Source organism: Mauremys reevesii, linkage group 8 (genome assembly GCF_016161935.1).
Source record: "Mauremys reevesii isolate NIE-2019 linkage group 8, ASM1616193v1, whole genome shotgun sequence".
NCBI lineage: Eukaryota > Metazoa > Chordata > Testudines > Geoemydidae > Mauremys > Mauremys reevesii.
In genome coordinates, this window is record NC_052630.1 from 12,383,827 (window position 1) to 12,405,118 (window position 21,292).

At 43.5% G+C, this 21,292-nt stretch overlaps 1 protein-coding gene across 8 annotated transcripts in view; it reads right to left on the reverse strand.

Annotated features, from left to right (window-relative positions):
• Positions 1–6,787: 6,787 nt before the first annotated feature.
• The window catches only part of TCF7 (transcription factor 7), a 114,201-nt gene continuing 99,696 nt past the window's right edge, over positions 6,788–21,292 (reverse strand). For 6 of the 8 annotated variants that reach the window (XM_039485249.1, XM_039485246.1, XM_039485247.1 and 3 more), the window contains 3 exons: positions 18,251–18,299; positions 16,335–16,407; positions 6,788–8,746 (listed from right to left, as the gene is read on the reverse strand). In XM_039485249.1, the coding sequence (XP_039341183.1) occupies positions 8,428–8,746; positions 16,335–16,407; positions 18,251–18,299 (441 nt within the window). In that variant the 3' untranslated portion in view covers positions 6,788–8,427. The remainder of the gene's footprint in view (positions 8,747–16,334; positions 16,408–18,250; positions 18,300–21,292) is intronic. The other 2 variants (XM_039485253.1, XM_039485252.1) reach the window with 1 other exon arrangement.

Here is a 21,292-nt window from a genome sequence, read left to right on the forward strand (position 1 = left end):
CTTCAGGCTATCCTGTTCATTACTCTTAACTGTCCATGTCCAGTTACAATGTTATCTTGAGATGTCAGAATTTAGATAAGCATTTAAACTCCACTGTAAATAAAACAACTTGCAAATGTTTTCTGAAATAGAATTAACAAAGCATATTTTTATTCAAAGAACAAAGGGTTTCTTGGGGAACCAGGCTGAGTGAAGAGTTGTTGAGTTTCCTCCAAACTTCTAAATATGAAGGATAATTACCCTTGGAGTAAGTTAGTACTTGACACAGTTCTTGTTCGCAGGCAAATACTTAGGCATTAGAAAATCTCTTCAGTGGCTAGTACTTTCTAACTCTGTTTCAGTTTTGCCTGCAAAAGACCAGCCCTAGCACAAATGTGGGTTTGGCAAAAACTGGGTAAGCTAGTTACAGTTAAGATACATGGCTAAAGAGTTCCAGGTTAAGACCTGCTTCTAGATGGTACAAAGCAAGATCTGAACTGCTGTAGGCACAGGAGAGTTATGAATTTTAATAGGAAAAGCTAATTCCAGGTTTGACCAAAAAATGACTGACTTTACCAAAGTTAAACTTACTGATCCAGCATGTCATTAGTAGCTGGCTTTAGGCAATTCTAAACCCGCTTGTGATGTAGCTTTATTAAACATGGCTTCATGTGTCTGCAAGAAATATTTCACCTATGTACTGTACATGAAATCACAGCTTGTAGACTCATTGCATACAAAACCAAGCTAATGCTGTATCTAGTGTGACTTCTTTTGGACAAAGCCACTTGCAACTAGTTCAACAGTAACTGGTTTTCTGACTTTTACAGTTCCCTTATAGGGAGTAGGAGATGGTTGTGTAGTAAACATTTGAGGTGTGATTTTAGCTTATTGCATTCCATTTTCTGTATAAACCTTAGACTAGAATTAACCTTAATAAATATACTTATCTTCATTTTAAAGATCATGGTGTTGCACTAAGTGGTGTTAAAGGGTTAATGACGATTGTGTTAGAAAAAAATCTAACAAGCAGCTTGACAGCCTCTAGAACACTCAATGAATCGCACACATCTTGCTAAACATTAAAACTTGAAATTGCTGGTAAACTTCCATGTAGCTGCTGTGTAAACAATCTATGTAGAGAGCATTTTAACATCTGACTCTGTGGTGACTGACTGGCAGTTTGCACTATAAACAGTTTCTCTGGGCAGGTCTACACTAAGGGTGGGGGTTGAACTAGGGTACGCAAGTTCAGCTACGTGAATAGCGTAGCTGAATTCGAAGTACCCTAGTTCGAACTACTCACCCGTCCAGACGCCGCGGAATCGAAGTCCGCGGCTCCAAGGTCGACTCTGCCACCGCCTTTTGCAGTGGTGGAGTACCAGAGTCGACCGCGGCGCTTCCGGAGTTCGAACTATTGCATCCAGATTAGACTGACGAACTCACCGCGTCGATCCGGCTGGTAAGTGTAGACTAGCCCTCTGCCTACAGTCCATGGAACTGAGTGACAAACAATGGAGAGTTGGGTATAGCTATTAAGAGGTGGTCAACAGCATGAAAAGTTGGAGAACCATGGCTGTAGCACCCAAGCAAACTTGCTCTCCACCCATCCCTTAACTGGCTTCCGCCAGCCTGCCAAAGCATCTCGAGAGGTTGCTGAATAATGGGTCCTACATTCAGTTTAATGGTAGCATCATTGGAGCATCCTAATGTTACCAAAAATAAATGCTCTTGACGATACATGGGGCCGCTTCTATGCAAGCAATGTAGTTAATCTTAGACACGTTGACACCAAAAATCTTCCGTAGGAAACAGTATACTCTTTTTTTAGGAAAGAAAATGAGACCCAGTGCTATGGTTAGTGGAGTAAGTTAATCCAGTTTCGAAGACTAATAGTAAAGCGAGGTCCTGGGTCCTTAGATGTTCAGTTCCTTCGTTAACACAGGTATCAAGATGAACTTGCTTTTAGGCTTTGTTTTATGTTGCATCCAGCAACAAAGGGCTTACACTCGGCAAGTTTATCCCCCGAGACAAGGGTTGGCCACCACTTAGAAAGTGATGTGATATAATCAACTTCAAACTGATTCTTCTTTTTGGTGGGTGGAAGAGAAACTGCAGTTCTACAGGTCAGGAGCAGTTCATCTCTCCTCTCATGAATGTTCCCTTCCCTTATCTAACGATGCCTTATGACAAGAGGCAAACCTACTTGCAGCTCAGCTGCATTCTTGCTATCTGCCAGTACATCCTGACCTAGGCTAGGGGCAGGTATCAGTGCTCAGCTGTACCATAAGGTGAGGACTGTGGCAGGGTTTAGAATGGGTAGAAGGCAGAAGTGTAATGCCACATGGTAGAATGAGAACAGTGAGGGGGGGCAGACTAAAGAATATGTATTGAATTGCCCTAACTGTAGGTAATGCACCTGAGAAGAGGTGTCTCCTCTGGTGTGAGACTTGCTGATCTTCATTGGATGGTTTGATAATCCAAGATGTTAGTTCATTATACTAATTTATGATTGCAGGATTCTTATGACCTCAGAATAACAGACTCTAGTCTAAAATGCTATTGGAGCAATGAGCTGATATTCTAACAGACTAGTCTAGTGTGTGAAAGAATAAATAAAAAATCCTAGCATAGTGCTGGAGGGCTGTGATAACTTCAGCACTTACTGAGGCAAGGAGAAGCGCAGCACCATTTCCTAACCCAAGAAATAGTGTTACCCATGCCATTCCAGGAACAGTTGCAGGCATTCAAGACTGGTTTTGAGGCTGTTACCTATGAATCTCCAGCTTGTAAGTAGATGCGGAGTAGCTTGCTCTAAAATGACTTCCAGCTGTGCCTGTATCAAAGTTTTGGGAAAGTACTTTTTTTTTTTTTTTCTTTTTCTTCAAGGCAGAACATGCCCTTAAAATGTTACTTGCTGCCTTAAGTTCAAGTAGCAAAGCTACAGAGGGGAGTTTATGGCTGCCCTTGATTTGAGGCACTGTCAATAGAAATCTGTGCTAAGGACTCCTCTGCTGGGGAGATTAGCATAGGCAAAACTTTGTCTTTATGCCTCGGAGCTGTGTGTGAAGGGAGAAGCAATGTGATAAGTGCTGTGTGGAGGTCTTTGCAGAACAGGCCTAGTTAAAGGGACTAAGGTCAGAAGTATGCTCACTGGTACTACTTCCACCACTTTTGAAAACTAGAAGTGTGGGGGTGGGGCTGCTCCATCCAAATAACTGATCATGCCTCTGTTTAGGAGAACAACTCTTCCAGCCTTAGCTGGGACCCTAATCTACTGTTCAAAAAGCACTTGCTCTGTATCCTACTGTGTTCCTGTTTGGGTGAGCTGGAGAAAACCTGCCCATCCCACCCCGAGCACAAGTCAAGGTAGTTTTGGATTAGTGGTTCTCCTGCCCCCAAACTTTCAGGCTGTTTGTAATTGGCTACTGTGATCTAATCTCTCAACTTTTCCAGTTTTAACAAGATTTAAATCCAACAGCTCATCCTTTAGCCTTTGCACATCTTCCTTGATAAGTGTGTATTAGAAATGTATCTCTGGAGAACTGATTGGCTCAAGAGTTATTACAAGACTACAGGCTTCAGCTTCTGCAGTGTCAGTTCAAAATCAGCTGAGGGCAGTAGTAGCCTGTGAAATGTTAGTTGTCATACTTCCAGCAGATAAGGTGGGGTGAACTTAACCAGAGTCAAAAAGGAATTGGCGGTTTCTATGGATATCAAGAATAGCCAGGATTGTCCTAACTAATGAACAGGGAAAGCTTTGGAAAAGAGATTAAGGCTCATGTTTAAGAGCTAAAGCCAGTCTACTAGAGAGCAGGATGAGATCTGGGGGAGTGGGTAGGGATAGTGTATATTTTATAACTACCTATTGCAGAATTCTTATGCCTTTCTCTAAAGCATCTAGGTTTGACTGTTGTGGGGAGGCAGATATAGGCCTACATGGACATACTGGACTGCTCAGATCAGTCATCCAGGTAAGGAGGTGGAGAAGGAGCTCCCATCTCACATATAAAGGTGGTAGTTCTAGGCTATTGGGACATAGCATGTGTTGAGTAGAATACAGGAGATGGTAGCCCAGGCTTCTGTCAGTGATGTGAATAAATGGGCATATTTTATCAGCTCTACATTCATTTTCAAAATGTTTAAAAAGAAATGAGGCTGCTTATCTGTCCCCTCTGGTTCTTTAAAGGCAAGCTGTGCCTGTGTTCTTTTCTGTTTGGCTTTTTCCCCTTCACATGTTCAGTAACAGATACAGCTGTTACCTAAGCCAATGCAAAGGGTGACTGAACCAGGCCCTTGTGCAGGGAAAAGAGGATTGGCAATAAAGAATCTTCTGCTTCAGCTGCTAGCATTCCCCATGTCATTCATATACTCACAGTTAGCTACGTGCAATAGTCTAAAAGCCCTGCTGCCTACAGGTGGGGAAGAAACACTGGAATCTTCAAAACAGTAAGAAATGAGATCTTATGATATAATCTTATAGGATTATAACCTCCAGTGGCCCTTTTTGAAGAGCCAGGCTGGCACACTTTATTTATAAACATATTTTGAACATAAAAGCCAAAAAATACAAACTCAGTGAAGTGTAAAAAAAAAAAAAGTACAGTATATGGTGGATAGTTATTGGACAAATGAAAGTACAGCTGCAAAACACTTATCCGTGCTACATACATACAGTGGTTTTACTTGACTTAATGAAGTGGTATTTCTGTGACTTCTACATTCAAACAGGAAATCAAATGGGTAATTTAAAAAAAAATTGTCATATGAGAACTAAATCTTGCTGCAGTAAAAATTTACAGGCAAGGTTTTCATTTTCTTAAAGTAAAACTTCCTATATCATAGCGAAAGACATTTTTTTTTTTTTGGTATTTAAAAAACTTCGGCTCTCTGTTTTGGCTTGCTATGGCATGTTGTAAAAGGTGATAACGTTTACTCAATAGTTTTCCTTGGAATGGGCAGCTTAAAGGTCTCCTCACATGTTTCAAAAAATAAACAGTCTGCTCTGTTACACACACCAGTGTAAGTTGGAGTTACAGCTCTCCACGCTGGTGTCTGAGAGCAGAGGATAGGGTCAAAAGTTGAACATGTACATCTAAAGCAGGGTAAATTTTATATTTTGCATAAAGGCAGAAGAAGGCTAGAGGTTAAGGGCCACGTTCAGTGATAGCGTACAGCAGTCAGAACATGGGTGTAAGTTGCAAAGAGATCTAATGATCCTGGTTCCAGAGCTATGCAAACATCACTTGCCCACTTCGGGTGGAAGAGGAAAAGCTGTAGGAGGAACAGGGGCTGTTAGCCAGAGTGCCACTAAGCAGATCCTGCAACAGTGGGAAATGGAAATCAACTAAGAGTAGACTGTGATATCAGGGAGCCCTTCCCAACTTAATGCATCCCTGTACCATACTGCATGCTGCCATGCACTTCTGGGGTCCCAATTAGCATTAGACTAAGTAGGTGCAACTTCCACTGAATGCTGAAGTCAATGGTGGTGGTGTCCGTTTACTCCAGTATTGAGTTTGGCCCTTGGTCAAATGGTGCTATTTCCATACTGCAGGACTTTTTCCCCCATAGCATCCTGGGCTGTTAGCTAGCCACATTTGTTTGTCCATTTGTACTCTCCTGTGATATCTGCTGAGGGGGTAGATTACATTTGTTTTGTACAACCATAGTTGGTGCAGGTTTCACTTGTCACACCCAATTTTTTGACTAACATACCCAACCACTAACCCATGCTATAGCTGAAGCACGTCTTGTGGTTTTAATACTACTACTACTTGTCATGTCCACAGCACCTTACATCTGAGAATCTGAGCACTTGAAAAAATATTGGCACTCTCATTTTACAGGTGGGGAAACTGAGGCACGGAGCACTGACGAGACTCGCGTAAGGTCACAGTCAGTGGTTAAGCTGCAAACAGTCACCTACCTCAGCTTTAACCACTTGGCCACGCTGTCTTCCACACTGGTTGGAAATCATTCAAATGCTACTAGTTCAAATATTGATCCAGTGCTAGATCATTAAGCCTGGGGTGACTGTCAGCATATGCTTTTATGTAGATATGTGTGGCAGTTTAGATAATGTCAGTGGTCTAAGGGTTAAATAAGATCTTTTGGATTGGTGCTTGTAACTTCCATTAGTACTAATGGGAGGTTACAGTTGCACAGAGACTGGAGACTAATAAAGCAACAGCTTTAGATTTTCTTGCAAAGAATTTGCATGGTTCCCCTCCCTCCCCCCCCCCCGAAAAAAAAAATCTACAGCAGCTTGAAGCAAAAGGAACTAAAGGGGGTGGAGGAAACCAGTAACTATGGTGTGCTACACTATGAGCAGTTTTCTAATCTTCAGTCTCTGATATAGAAACCTATTAACAAATTGGAATAAACATATATTAAAAAAAGGTTTTGTTGCCTTAAGGAAAAAAATACAAAAATAGTTTGTCTATTAAAGGTCCCTTTAAATTTCTTGCAAGCCTATATACTACTACTTGAAGTTTGTATTCAGTATTCTAAATCCTATTGTGTACAATAGAAAAAAATAGTCTCCCCGCCCCCCCATGTTTTATTGTACTTTTATCTTCACTCTAGGACAGGGGTTCTCAAACTGGGGGTTGGGACCCCTCAGGGGTTGTGAGGTTATTACTTGGGGGGGTCATAAGCTGTCAGCCTCCACCCCAAACCCTGCTTTGCATCCAGCATTTATAACGGTGTTAGAAATTAAAAACACTTTTTAATATATTTAAGGGGGGAGGTTGCACTCAGAGGCTTGTGATGTGAAAGGAGGCACCAGTACAAAAGTTTGAGAATCACTGCTCTAGAATTGCTTTTTTTATAAAGCAGGAAAAAACCCACAAGGGTCTGGATTCTGATCTTAGTTACAATGGTGTAAATCTGGAGTCATGCCAGTTACTTTTGTTGAATAACTCTGGATTTACATCATTGGAGCTGAGATCAGAAACTGGCCCCTAAAGGTTTTCGTTCACCAGGCTCAAAATATAAATAAAATATCAGAAATCCTTAGACCCTTGCGAGAGAGAGAGACTGTATTAATGTTTGCCAGCCACTAGCTGGGAAAGGGAGTAGAGAGGAAATCATTTGCATTGTAAAATCTTCACCAGTGTAACTAGCTAGTAGAAGCTGTATACCAGCTCATTTCACTTACACCCACAAGGAGAGCTTGATCCTGCACTGCAAAGTGACACCTGAGGTTAAAGGTGAGGGGGGCAAAACCCTGCAGCAGGGACTCTGTGTTCTGCTTCAGAATCCCTGCCTCTCCTGGGAGAAAGGCTGAAGAGGGAAGAGTGGCGCTAAGCACCTCATTAACGTGATGGCCACGCTCAAGCCCATGTCCACTGTCGACCTTCCCCTGGGTTTGTAAGAGTAAGGGAGTGAGGGCACAGGGACTTGAGAGTTACATCAGCTCTGTGCAGCAGGCCATGCTTTGACCTTACATACAGCCTCTACTTGCACTTGGGCTGATTCTTAATAATCTCATGCACCCTGCTGCAGTTCTTGTGCAAGGACTTGTAGGATCAAGGCCTTAATGGCAAATGGGATCTACTTTGAGCCTTTGCAAGGTCCCTTACTGAAGGAGTCTGACTCTCCAGTGTTTACTGTGAACAACCTGAGCAGCAAGGAGGACTCTGCACCTGACTGACATGTTACTATTGTATTTTAGCTCTATGACAATGAAACATTGGATAGATAGACCTTCAAGCAGCCAGTCCAAGCTTCCTTTTCTGCCTTGAGTGCTCTCACTGTTTGTCTGCCGTTCTATATGCTAAGAGAACTTGACATGTCTGGAAAGACCTGTTACCTGTAAACAATATTTTCTTGTCCTTGAACAAGAAGTTTAATAATATTCACCTCATTTGCCTATATTTCACTTTTTTCTTAAAAGCCAGTCAGAGTGAAATCTGGCTTCCCAACATTTAGCTCTCAGACAGAGATGGGCTCCTGACCAGCTTTCCTAACTCCATGGTGAAATAGCTACCAGAGATCTGTGACTGGCTACAATTCGAAGCTGTTTGGGATGCAAGAAACAGAAACCAATGCTTAAGCACCTACCATCTAATGCATCAAGCCAGGGAGTCAGTTTTCACTTTCAGCTACTTGAGCAGATGATGCAGTAAAAGGAAGCTCAGGGTGGGGATGAAATATTTGTTTACTGATTGGCATTTTTAATTTTGGCGAGTCCTCATTTCACCCTTTTTATGGAGGGAGACACCATTTTTCTATCTTTGCTCTAGATAAAAACGTTGACTGTTCCGGCATCTTTGAATCATTTGGGGACTCAGGACACAGCTGTCCCTTGACTTTGAAAACACAGTTTTACAGCATGATGGGTAATTTGGATGGGCCTCCAGTCCATTTCAATGGGCAGCAAAACCACTTGGTACAAGCAAAGTGCCCCATGCAGTAGTAAGTGTTGACTAGTACAGTGTGGTACTATGTTCCTGTTGATGGCACACTGTACTCTGAGGAGTCGCTGGATGCTACTGACACATTTGGCGTGGATGAGCAGTGAGTGGTCAGTCCAGAGGAGCATGGAGCGCTTTTGACATGAATAGAGGTAGGGAAAGGATTGCGTTGTTCTTTGTGTGCGAAATCAGCAGGTGTAGCAAGCTTGTCTGAAGTAAAAGCAGAGGATATGCATTGGAGTGTATCCAGAGGAGAGGGAGGGGAGTCTATAGCACTTCCATCGGAAGAAACTGGGCTGGAACAGGGTCCTTCTCCTTGTAAGTACCGAATGCACTTCTTTTTCCTCCTAAGAACAGTGAAGAGAGTTATCTGTAAATAAAGGGTGAATTTACAGTGTCATATTTAAAATGAAAACATTACAGTAGTCACTGTAAACAGAGGGCACACAGCAGAAATGAGTGCTAAAGACACAACATCAAATTACAAAAAATAAAAATCCAGTTTATTTCAATGCTGAGCCAACAGCCTCTCTCTTCTGGGCCTGTAACTATTGCTCTCTGCTGCTCTTTGTTAGATAACTGTGTAACTGGGCTGTCCAGCTCTGTAAAGTATTTGGCGACAGCCTCTGGCTGACAGACAGTGTGCAGAACAGAAGTGGAGGACCAAATTCGGGTCTCAGCTGCACTGGTGTAAATGCAGAGTAACTTCAAAACATCAGTACAAACTGGCATAACAGAGTAGAGCTGGGCCTGCGTTGTCTTTGATTATTCAGTTTCCAATCCTTGTCACTAGGTGGCAGTATAACAGCAGCATTCAGCCTTACTTTAAGCTGGTGGATAAAGAACCAAAGGCCTAGCAAATGAAGACCATCTTTTTTCAGTGACAAGAAGATAGTTGTTTTATAGGTCTTTTATACAGATCGATAACCTTAAAGAGTTTAACCATTTTGGTATCTAATAAGAATGGACAATTAGACTAATCCAGAATGAGCCAAGAAATAAAGCCTCAGCTGATACCATTATTCTCAACACCGCTAGTGTGACTATTCATAGCTCAAAAAAACCACGTCAAGTGGAGTATATGAGGATCAAGAAAACAAGTGCTAAATATTTAAAGCTACTAAAATTTAACTCTCCTTCATGGTTACTCCCTTCCTTAGGCATAGCCCTTCTAATAGCAAAGTTGTTCCATTTTGAGAAAGTGCCTTTTGCTCACCATTTGAGTTGTGTGCTGTATTGATGACCTAATGGGAGCAGGGCCAAATTCAGACCTGATGTAAATGGGTTGAAACCCCATGATGCCACATGCAGTTGCACCCACTTACTTTAAATGTAGGGGGAGGCTTGTGCTTGCCCATCCCTGGCGATTCAATAGGTGCACCCACTTACATCCGAGCTGACTTTGACCCCAGTCTAGGGCCTGGTCTATACTTTGGACTAGTTCCAATTCAGATGTCAGACCCCAGCCACAAGTATGGCTGCGACAGCTGAAACCCCTTGCAGAATCAGGGAATGCTGTGAGTGCTTAAATTTACTGCTTGATACTGGTGTGAGCTGAGCAGGTGCAGATTTTGCCTTTCCTTGCCTATCTCGGGGGTTTGCACCCTTGCTAACTTCCTACAAATGAGACCCAAAACAAAGCCTAGGTTTGTGGCATTTGTGTAAAGGCTTATGGTCAGCATGAATTGCCATGCAAAGTTCAAATGTCAGTATGGGAGCCCTCCCTCACTTCTAACAAAGGGGTGTGTATGATGACTGTGATGGAAGTGCTACCTTATGTATTAATGTGGAGAAAAGGGCTGATTCTCAACTCTGTCCTCCATGTCTAGCCCAGGAGCACTTACTTTGTGCCTACGTGGCCCAAGGTCACTTCTGGGAAGATGGGCAGTGCTGCATTTCTATGAGAAAGCTGGCACTGACTATGACTGGGAAAGAGTCACAACCGCTGTAGACGTGGGTCACTGCGAGGGGAGACAATTACGAAACAGCAGCAAGCGCAGATCCCTTCAGTAAGAGGCGCTCAGCTTTGGTAATGTGACAATGAACCGGGGGCACAGAAAGGGCTGCCATTATCTGGCCCAGGCAGCAGGTCCTTAAGTGAGGGCCCCTGTGATAGGGTGTAAAGCCCACACTGGTACCGAGAGGGTTAGCAGGAGTCTGAATGCTCAATTAATGCACCTGCTGGCACTAGAGAGGAGTCAAGTAGGTAAATTAGCAGGTCCACCTGGAAGTGAGTCAAGTTTCCTTAAAAGGCTTGAGAGGGCTCAGCTGGATATGACCCTGCTGTCTGAAAACGGTCTGAGAGATGTCAGGAGAGAGCTGGGGAAAGTAAGAGAGGGGATAGTTCTGGTGGTGGGTCTCAAACTAGGGCTGAAGCTCTGGGGAGACGGTGCTGGTGCTCAGCTGAGGCGCAGAGCAGTGCAGAGGGCCTGTGAAGAACTCCAGTTCAAGCCCAGCAAGGACAAAAGTGGTTTAAGTTTGAACTTTTGGTTGGGGATTTGGAGAATTCTAGGAGAATCCTGCAAGCCAGACCCTGCAGGAAGGGTAAAGCCTGAGATCTCTGGGAGCTTGGGGGGCAATGGAGATATGTAGTGAACCTAGGAAGGGGCTGTTATGGGGGCTGATATACTGGCTCAGGTAGGAAGAAGCTCAAGGCGGAAGCAAGGGGCCTGAATGGACAGACCGTGCCTGCTTATAACAGGGTCTCTGGGCTCGAGGGCCTAGGTTCCCTTACTGGCTGGCAGCAAAGATTATGCAAAGACCCTGCAAACCAGGAGTGGAAGGACTAGCAAGCTGGGACTTGGGTCAAAGAGTTGGCTTGAGTATGCTGGACTATCGTTTGTTGGCTTTTTGGTTTCCCTGGAAGAGGAGATACTTTAGTGACCTGGATGGATGGATTGAGTCACCAGAAGAAGCATGTCACCACAGAGCCTGACCAGCTGTTGGCAGGGGGCACCAAGAGCACGCTATGCCACAACCAGCCACAAGAGTGTGTACCAGTGGTGAGTCCTCTTCTACAGCTCCCTTACTCTCATGCTTTCCAGTCCTGTAAGTACTTTGAAATATGGGTTTTACAGAGCAGTAGGAAGGGAATGACTCATGCGGGTGTTAGAACAATGCATGGTAGGCTGTCCAGGCACTCAGACCACACTAACCTGAGATCTAGCTGGACCACATAAGCTAAGCTGGTACTTGGCTAGGATATAGGGAAAGCCCAAGTGTGGGAAGTGAAATGGTGCTGGTAATTCAAAGGGAAAAGTGTCACCTACTGAATCCAGACTGAGCTAGTGCCCAGTCATGGTTCTGAGATCACTGCTGCTACTGATGGTTCTTTCAGATCGGATGTAATGCTTTCAGATCACCTCATGGCCTTCTCCCAAGAGTAGGGGTGTTACCCCAGTTGGATTTTGTCATTGAGATTAATTGCCTACCTGCTTCCCTGTGGCTATTTCAGTTGGACATAGACTCCTTCTCTTTCTTTTCCAAGTTGTTGTGTAGTGTTAGTGTGGGGTGTGGGTTACCCCAGAGGTGGCTACACTTGAAGTGCAGGACAAAAAGATTCCTCTCTATACATGAAAAAGCAGCAAAGAGTCCTGTGGCACCTTATAGACTAACAGACGTATTGGAGCATGAGCTTTCATGGGTGAATACCCACTACTTCAGATGCATGTATTCACCCACGAAAGCTCATGCTCCAATACATCTGTTAGCCTATAAGGTGCCACAGGACTCTGCTGCTTTTACAGATCCAGACTAACACGGCTACCCCTCTGATACTCTCTATACATGTATCTTAAACAATCAGCTGGTAAGACCTGTAACATGGTTTAACATTTGTTAGTAAATACAGTCATTTTTATGGTCCTTGACAACCTACCAATAGTTCGTTCTGAGAACCCAACAACGAGAGCACGTTGGTAACATCCCTGTTCAGTGGAGGAGGAGGGGTGCACCAACCTGAACTCTTCTATTGCTATAGTTTGAAGTGGAAACAAAGGCACAAGGAAGAATGATTTGGGAACAATGTAGTAATTGGGGAAACAATGAAGGATAACTACAGCGTTCTGCCCTTCCCCTTCAGGATTAGCCAGTGGAAAGGATGGCAGTTTCCCCAGAGGATCGAAAAGAGGCCAACATCTTCAAAAAATTGGACTCAAATTAGGGGTACGGTGCTCATGTCCCTCCATTCTAGCTGCAGTGCCACCCACTCTGGTTCTTCTAGCTGATCCCCCTCTTGTGGCTCTGCCTTCTAGGCAGAGACAGCCTCAGGCACAGCAGAACTCCTCATGGAAGAACAGATCTATCCCCAGTGCCGTTCTGAACTGCTTCCTACATCTGCCCACCTTGGTTCCTCCTGAAGGGGACCCTCAATCTTGCCTACGCCTCCACAGTGTCTCTGGATACCAAATTCTTTGCACTGGCTGTGCAGTGCCTGCATTAAAGCACAACCACAGAGCACTGTGGGGCATATCTAAGACTGAAATGTGCTCAGCTACTCATGGCTGAGCAGGAACAGGGACCACCTTTTGGAGGAGGAAAAACTGCGGGGTAGGGGACTGGGTGGGTTGGCCAGAGGAGGAAAGTGGACAGAGGGTGCCAAATCCCTTCAAGTCTGGGATGCTAATGAATCTAGGGCCAGCATCCTCCCTGGGGAGGTGGCTGGGGAAGGTGGAAAGTCAGCAGAGTCACGAATACATAGAATTGTCTGGCCTGTGAGTCTCTGGAGGGTAGAACGCCTGTTTATACTGGTGTACGGGCCACTTGCAGTTGTTGGTTTCATTAGCTCAGGAAAAGACAGAAGCTGCCATGACAACTCCATTGCTCACACTTCAACCAATGTACCTTCTGGGTGAAGAAAGCTTACCATGAATTGTCCCTATAAGAAGCTCAGATACTGGTGAGGAGTGTAATGGAGGTAGAATAGGGGGAAGTGTTTGAATGAACCCTTAACCAAACCCCTGATTCAAAACAATCAGTTCTACACCTTTTCTCAATGGACTGTGATTAAACAGAGTTGGTCAGAGGTTGAGGAAAAATCCGTTCTCAAATAAAGACAATGGGAAAACAGGTAAATTCACAGCAAGTATTCACTAAAATATTCCACTACCTCTATTCTCACATGACCCCAGTCTTATGGATCAGATCCCCTTGTAGGACAAAGTCTAACCACTTTGAAAAGCAAACTTTCACGCAGATCCAGGCAGAAGAGAAGGGTACTTGGGTCATACTCTTCTGCAGTGATGTATGGGGTGGACTGTATCTCCAGGGGCCCCATTCATTCACATGCTATGAGTAGGGATGCTTCAACAGTGCATGTACTAATAATCATCTTCTCTGAACTTACTTGGCAGTGAGTCATTGACAGGTTACTGCATTGTTCAATCTATTTGGAAATGCTAAGATTTAGCCTACGTTTAGTTATCTGTAAGTACGCAGGAGGAGTTAAGACAGTATTCTTCGTGTTACAGCAAGAAGGCCTGGACTAAAGTTATCACATTGCTCCCAGTTCACCTGGTCTCTAGGATTTCTATATTCAAATCTCTACTTAAGTGTCAGTAGTGTGGTTAACTTTAGGGTGAACCAGTGGGTATGGTATTAAATATGACAGTCCTTGTGTAAACTGAATGTTCACCAATGGTGTTCATTCACATGGGTTCTAACAGGATAGAATTTTCCACTGTAGACAAGCCCATGGTGAAGTCATTTCCCTATGCCACCTCAAGCGCTTGCTGCTGTGGGTGTAAGAAGAAAACTGACTGCTGTATTTTATACTCAATCAAAAAATCTGTTTGGGGGAGGGGGAAGGTTAATGAGTTGAATGACTCTCTTTAAACAGTAAAATTATAAACCATAAGGAGACCAGCCATGTCTGATTAGATACATTAACCCTTGAGGCCTCAAATTTACATGTATGCTATGCAACTTAAAAGATAAACGCACACAATAAAAATACACCCCATGACCCAAGCTGTAGAGACTTCACTGGATTGCTTAGAGTAGGTTCACCAATTACATAGATTCCACTATCTTTCCTCTAAAGGTTGGGGCTGGAAAAGGAGTCTAATAGAACCAAGTGTTCCCAGATGAAGATACAACTTCTGAGGGGACAAAGCATTTTAATCAGTTAATTCTCTCTCATTTTGGAATGGATATTCTCTGGTGGCTTCTGTCAGAGGCAGATGTCTGTGATAAAGCATACACTTCTGAAGCCCCCAAGTTGGCTGTTGTGTATTAGTACCTGGAATTGCAGAACAGCTGCTATTATACAGTACGTGAGATGTCAGGGTAAAAAATAAGAAAGCATGCTAAGGTCTTAGGAGCACTCCAGCAATGCGTGTTAGTTGGTAAGCAACATCAAGCAAAGTGTTAGCGCTGCATCCTAATTAAGAGATCTCAAATAAACGTGGGAGTAAAGATACGAACACTGCCCAGACACCTAGGAATTGTGCTCTTCATGGCTGTATGGGAGACCAACACTTTGCCAATTCCCTGACTGGCACTGCTGCTAGGAAAGGCCTACATCACACAAGAGGCTCTTTGACCAATTTTAGGTGCAGCATTCAGGGCTGCCAAGGGCACCCCAGTCTTCCACGGTCAGAAAGGGGGTGATTTGTGGTGGCATCATGAGGACATGTTGTGTTAAAAATGGAAATGAGGAATTTTCAGGGCTATACAAAAAATTCCCCAGGGGAAAGATCAAATACAGACAGGGAGCCATTTTGTGTAGAACACAAGGGGTTAACTAAGACTCTTTATGACCAGTGATCTGCTGGAAATTGGACCAGTCTAACGGGCAGTGTCCTGATGCAAGTTGTGTAGTTAAATAGACTGGTCTCTGGAGGACGGCCAGTATCTGACACCCTGGCTCAATCAGAAGTGTGTTTTTTAAAGCTCCAATCTGGAAGCCCCCATTTCCAGCCAAGAATGTACCAGCATCACAGGCTGTGATCAGCCAACATCTAGGCCTCTCATAGATGCATATTCCTTTAGAGATTCAGGTTATTTGCTTTTTAATGTAATGCAAATAACTTTCAGGTTTTGCTAGACAGAAGCCAAAAGATGGTCCTATAATGCCCTGTGGCTCAGCAGGTTGTCCTGAGAATGATGCACACCTCTGCTCTGCCCAGGCTGCATTTACTCCTTACATGGGTGTCCAGAAGTAGGTCATGGGCCTCTCATGCCTGGGACTGCTTAATGACCCTTTGACCCAGGTATTACTCTTTCTGTTCACTTGTCAAGGTATTTACTCATTCTAGTCTCTCATTTGTTCCTTGGAAGCCTGAGTTGGTGGAGTCCTCAGAACATCTCATTGTTTGGGGCACTAACTGTTCTAATGGCAGCGTACTACTGTAATGTACATTTTTAATCCCAAATGTAAATAGGGAAAGGCAGCACTTTGGGTACATTGTAGGGGCCCTCAAAGTGGTGGTCATATGGGGGGGGAAAGGCTCCACATCAGGTCCCTCTTTGGAAATAGGAAGCTGGGGGGTGAGGAATAAGCATTTGTTTTCCTCCATTCCACATGTGCACCACTGAAGGAACCTCTTACCCTGTAGATCAGCCTCTCAGGAACAGTGAAATAGGAATCTTAATAAAACATGTAAAATATTACATGCACTTCACCAACCTACTATAAGAAACGTGTCGAATTTTGGGTCTAGCAACCTTGACAACATACATCCCTTTAACTCTCTTCTCTTAGAAATTGAAAGACTTTGGGGGGAACCTTCAGCAATACCAGCCCACAGCAATGATACCCTGGGAAAACCTTCCCAGTTTGGAAGGAACAAATTTTAGCAATGCCAGTAGTTTGTTTTGTGTGTTAGGAGCCAAGGGCACTATAGAAACATGCATGAAAAATAAAACCACATACAGGGGGAAAAATGCGCTCAGGAAAAGGCACTAAAAGCAGAGTAGAGTTTCTCTGATACACACCTGCATGGGCCGCACCAGTCCGTTTGTTGGTTGAGGCCAAAGCGAGCTCTGCATTTCTTAGGAGAGGCGGGATCTGAACACAGAAGCATGCGTGGCGGAGAATGGGCAAGACAGAGGCACAAAGAGGAGGAGGAGGAGCAGGAGGAAGAAGAAAAGATGCAACATCATTTCAGCCACTTAAGACAAAACTAACAGACTAAAATCCAATTCTTCAGCAACGGAACTATTCAGACACCACTTTCCTGTAAAAAAGGGATTGTTAGGCAAGTATCAGAGAGATTACACCCAGTGGGGGTGGGGAGAGGGGGATGTTTGGGAAATGGCCTCAAGTTACAGATGTAGGAGACTGGTCCCTCCCACCTCTGGTGCTCTCCTAGCTCAACCACTTCTCCACAAAGCCAAGTCCAGGCACTCAAAATTCAGTTACAGGAAAGCTAGGAATTTACCTGGAAATTAATTGCTTCTTATGGAATGTTAAACTTCTTTGTTTTGAAATGCTGCCAAATCAAACAGCCACCCATTGCCTCCTGTACTGAAATCTGACCTGCTCCCTGGTTAAATGGCCTCCCAAAGAACTGAGTCCTCATATATATTAAAACAGAAGAGGAAAATACTGCAGAAGCAGATTGAAAACAAATAGCACCAATGAGACCCATATGGGGCAATTCCATTCTGCTTCCCTAAATTCTCCCTCTAGTTCTAATGGACAAGCCACTCTTCTGCATGTACTGCCCTAAAGTCCTGTTTAGTGTTGCTGTGTGACAATAGGGGCTGATTGGGGTAGTGCCCTATTTTCATTTAGATACATGTGAACTTTTTGCACTAGTGTAAATGAGATCTGAGCAGTACCTTTGTGTCAATGTTACTCATTCACTTCCATAATCGCTGACTTTTCCTGCTCTGTGCTGTTAATCAGCAGTTGCCTTCCAGCCCAAAGAGGACTGCATTCCGGTGGTGGGTGAAATTATTTTTACAGCACATATATTACATAAAATCTTACACTTATCTAGGCAATAACTGAGATGAAAAGTTAACTTACTATAAGAAATGTGCAGTTTAGCTTCCTGAGAGAGACAAAGCATATGCCTTGATATTTTCTCTTGATGTGATATAACAAAGGTCCATTAGTACAGATCACTTGGAAATGCTTCCAGATCTAGGATGTGAATAACTTTGGATGGTGTGGGTGTGTGCACCCATCTAGATACACAGTGAAATCTGCACTAGGGACCGCCTCCAATAAAGAGCACTCTATAGTTAGCAACTACATTAAAGTACCCCATGGTTTTCAGTGCAATTTGGTTTGACTTTTAGGCACTTCTGCTACAAAAAGATTTGTGATGTGTTCCCTGGGATGGTCTTTAAAGAGGTTTCATAGCTCTTAGATACGCAATATTGATGCATCTAATGGATAAAGGCATCACTTTTTCACTACAGGACATTGGTGCCTCCTGCCATTCAGAACCTACTGCAGCATTTCCCCTGAATATCTCTGGCAGAACAAATTGTAGGGGTGACTTCTATTAAAAAATGATTTATTAGCCACAATCTAGTTTGACTGACTGCAGTATTGTAGCTGTGACAGTACCAAGATATCAGAGACAAGGTGGGTGAGGTAATCTCTCTTATTGGACCAACTTTCATTAGTGAAAGAGACAAGCTTTTGAGCTACAGAGAGCTCTTCTTCAGGTCTGGAATTCCGCTTGCTCAATTTTCATGAACACCACCCATGTTCTAATCCACATGTGTTTTTTAGGAACAAGATAGTTTATAGAAGACATTTACTGTGACTTTAAAATATACCATTTTTTAGCTTTAGAAAGCTGAGTGAATGAGCTAAAACCTGGATGGCAAAATACAAACACCCAGTGATAAGCTACTGAGTAACATGCTGAATTCAGTACCAATTAGTTTACCTGAATTGGAGTCTTGCTGCTTTTCTCTTGCTCGTCTTTTCTTTTTTCCCTAGGATGTAAGAGGGAAATAATATTAGTTTCTTCTCTCAGGACTGGTGGAGGCTGCTCAGCATTACGAATACAACAATTGAAAGGGACAGTCATAGGGCTTAAGTAAAATTCATGAAGCGTCACAACATCTGGAGGAGTTGTTGCCCATAAGGACTGAACCAAGCACCTTTGGAACTAAAAGCATGAGCCCTCTTCTGCTTATACTAAAAAAACAAACAAACACACAGGTCTATTAGCTCAGAGGCAGTAGCAAACTTAAACCTCCCAACATGACCTGCCCAGTCTGATCTGTACATCTCCCGTTTTGTCATTTCATTCATCACAGATGATGTAACGAGGGGCCTTGTACAGAACCAGACAGCTTTCTGTGTCACCTGATTGGCCATTTGCCCATCAATAATCCACACATTAGGAATTAAAGGGGTGTGGGGTTTTTTTTTGTGTTTTTTTTTTCCCCCCCCAAAGCTATGGTTGATAACTTCAGCAAAAGGTGGCTGGTAAAACCAACCTTTCCTTAGCGTTTTAGAGATGCATGTACAGTACTTCCCATCAGTCATGGTTAAGATAGTTTAGCAAGTCGTGGAGAACACAGGGCTGCGTGGTGTAACAAAAACATAGGGAGAAACCACTGCTTCATTTTCTGTCTAGTTTAGAGCGATCTGTCTTCACAGTTGCCAGAGATTATCTAGTCATTGATGTTCATTTTGAAGAACCTTGTTGACCATAAGGGACAGCAAACTCTACTATGAAATAAGACCGTATTTTTAAATACAAAGGAAGAGATACAGAGTAATGAACAACAACTGTTATACTTTGTCTCCCCTTCAGTGAGAGAAGTGCTGTGGCAGCACAGTGTGGGCCTTCCTTTGCCAGCCATATTCCCAAATGCAAGCACATACCAAAACCAGTGATTTATTCCACAAATCAGACTGTCCTGGCTTAGGGATCTTCCACAAGGTAGCTGCCAGTGGGTCAGCTGAATTGTTGCAGGAATGAAACACTGCTTCTTTTATCTGTATAAATGCCAACTCAACCCAGAGGGAGAGACAAAAAGATATAGCGCGAACCCTCACGGAAAGGGAACATACTGATAACAACTTACACTGGAAGTTACGGGCTGCAACGCACAATTTTTCAGAATTCACCAAATCAGAATCTCTCTCCACATGCGGTAATATATATTGTGTGTAGACAGACAGTTCTGGGCATGTAGGGCCAGATTGTGCTTTGATGATCTCTGAAAGTGCCAAGGGAGAAAAGGAAGCTATAAGGAGTCTCCCGCTTTGGGCCCCTGTGCAGCAGAGAGTCACCATCATGGCCTGGCCTTGCAGCAGGGAGGGGCCTGAAAGAGTGTAGAAGCATGGTGCTCCTCTTGTGCAGCAGGAAACTTGGAGGTGAAATTTCTTCTTCCTGAAGCTCCTCTTGGAGGGATGTGCCTAAAGGCATGAGTAAACTGATAGGGAGGGAGATCACTAACATAAGCAGCAAATTCTACACAGAGGCTATATCTTCCTCCACTGTCATGAAGGAGTGACTAAAAATGAGAGAGGATGAGCAGTTCTGAGGATGCCACTGACAGATAAATAATTAGCTGTGCCTCTGAGTACCTTTCCCAGACCGGAGGAAGAACTCTCTATAAGCTCTAAAGTTTGCCTCTCTTGCCTGCAGAAATTGGTCCAATAAAAGACATTACCTCACCCACTTTGTGTCTCTAGATAAATCATCGTTAAGCAGTTAGAGAAGGAAATGACCCAGTGTGGTAGATCATAGACTCCAGTCACAGGAGAATACGACCCCCAGTTAGATTAACAAAACACTTGATCTTAACCAAAAAGCAGAAAGGTGATGGTTGCATTTTTTTTTCCATTCTGAGGCTCAGTGCTAGGCACATGGAATGGAAATCAATGCAGGTGAGATGGCCAAACAGTTTATTTATCTGAACACCCCCTTTTCCAACTACATGTTCTGGTCCCCTTGAGTGAAACCACAGCCGGTGTTTTTAAAATAACTACCAAAAAAAGCATTGGGTCAACTATCTAGGGCCTGTTTTTCATGTTCCACAAATCTACCACACCTCTACCCTGATAGAACACGAATTCGGATATAACGCAGTAAAGCAGCGCTCCGGGGGGGCGGGGCTGTGCATTCCAGCAGATCAAAGCAAGTTCGATATAACGCAGTTTCACCTATAATGCAGTAAGATTTTTTGGCTCCCCAGGACAGCGTTATATCAGGATTGAGGTGTATTATCTGGAATATTTTTTCCTGATTTTTCAAAGTCCTGGAATCCAATATCATAAGCACTTTGGATTATTCCACAACAGGCAGCAAAGATGGTGCATAAGATTTACATATAATTTTAAGAAAAGTGATTAAGAGTTTGGAGACCACTGAGGCCCTGTCCACACTCTAGCTTTTACTGTGCTCAAACATGTTTATTGTTAGCACGGCTAACATTGCTTCCCTGATAATTGCGGGTACGGTCAAACCATGTTATGTAACTCTAGTCTACGGTCACATCCACATTACAAATTCAGCTGCACGGAAGGAGCTGGTTAGAACACAGCTATAACCCTCCTCCTTTGGACTAAACTCCATCTGAGCAAAATAATGCTGGCATTTTAAATCCAGGGCACTCCATTCAGTGTTGCTTGTCAATGAGTGTCTGATGCCAGCTGGCACAGGCTTGACTTATGGGTATAAGTTGCTGGATAGCTTTCAATGCTCACACTCCAGCTAATGTTCTTGAAGATCAGGAGTAAAGATACCAGCACTACTGGGCGGGTCCTAGACTTAACTTTTTCCAATATCTCAATGGCAGAAACACATCGTCCATTTGTTGCAATTTCTTCACGTCTGTCTCTGTTCTGTTATGTTCCATAATAGAACAATGTCCAATGACATACCAGGCATTGACTTTAAAGCAACATTTAGCCCACACTATACTCTGAAGTGTGGTGAGAGGATTAAATAAATTCCATAGCCAATGAG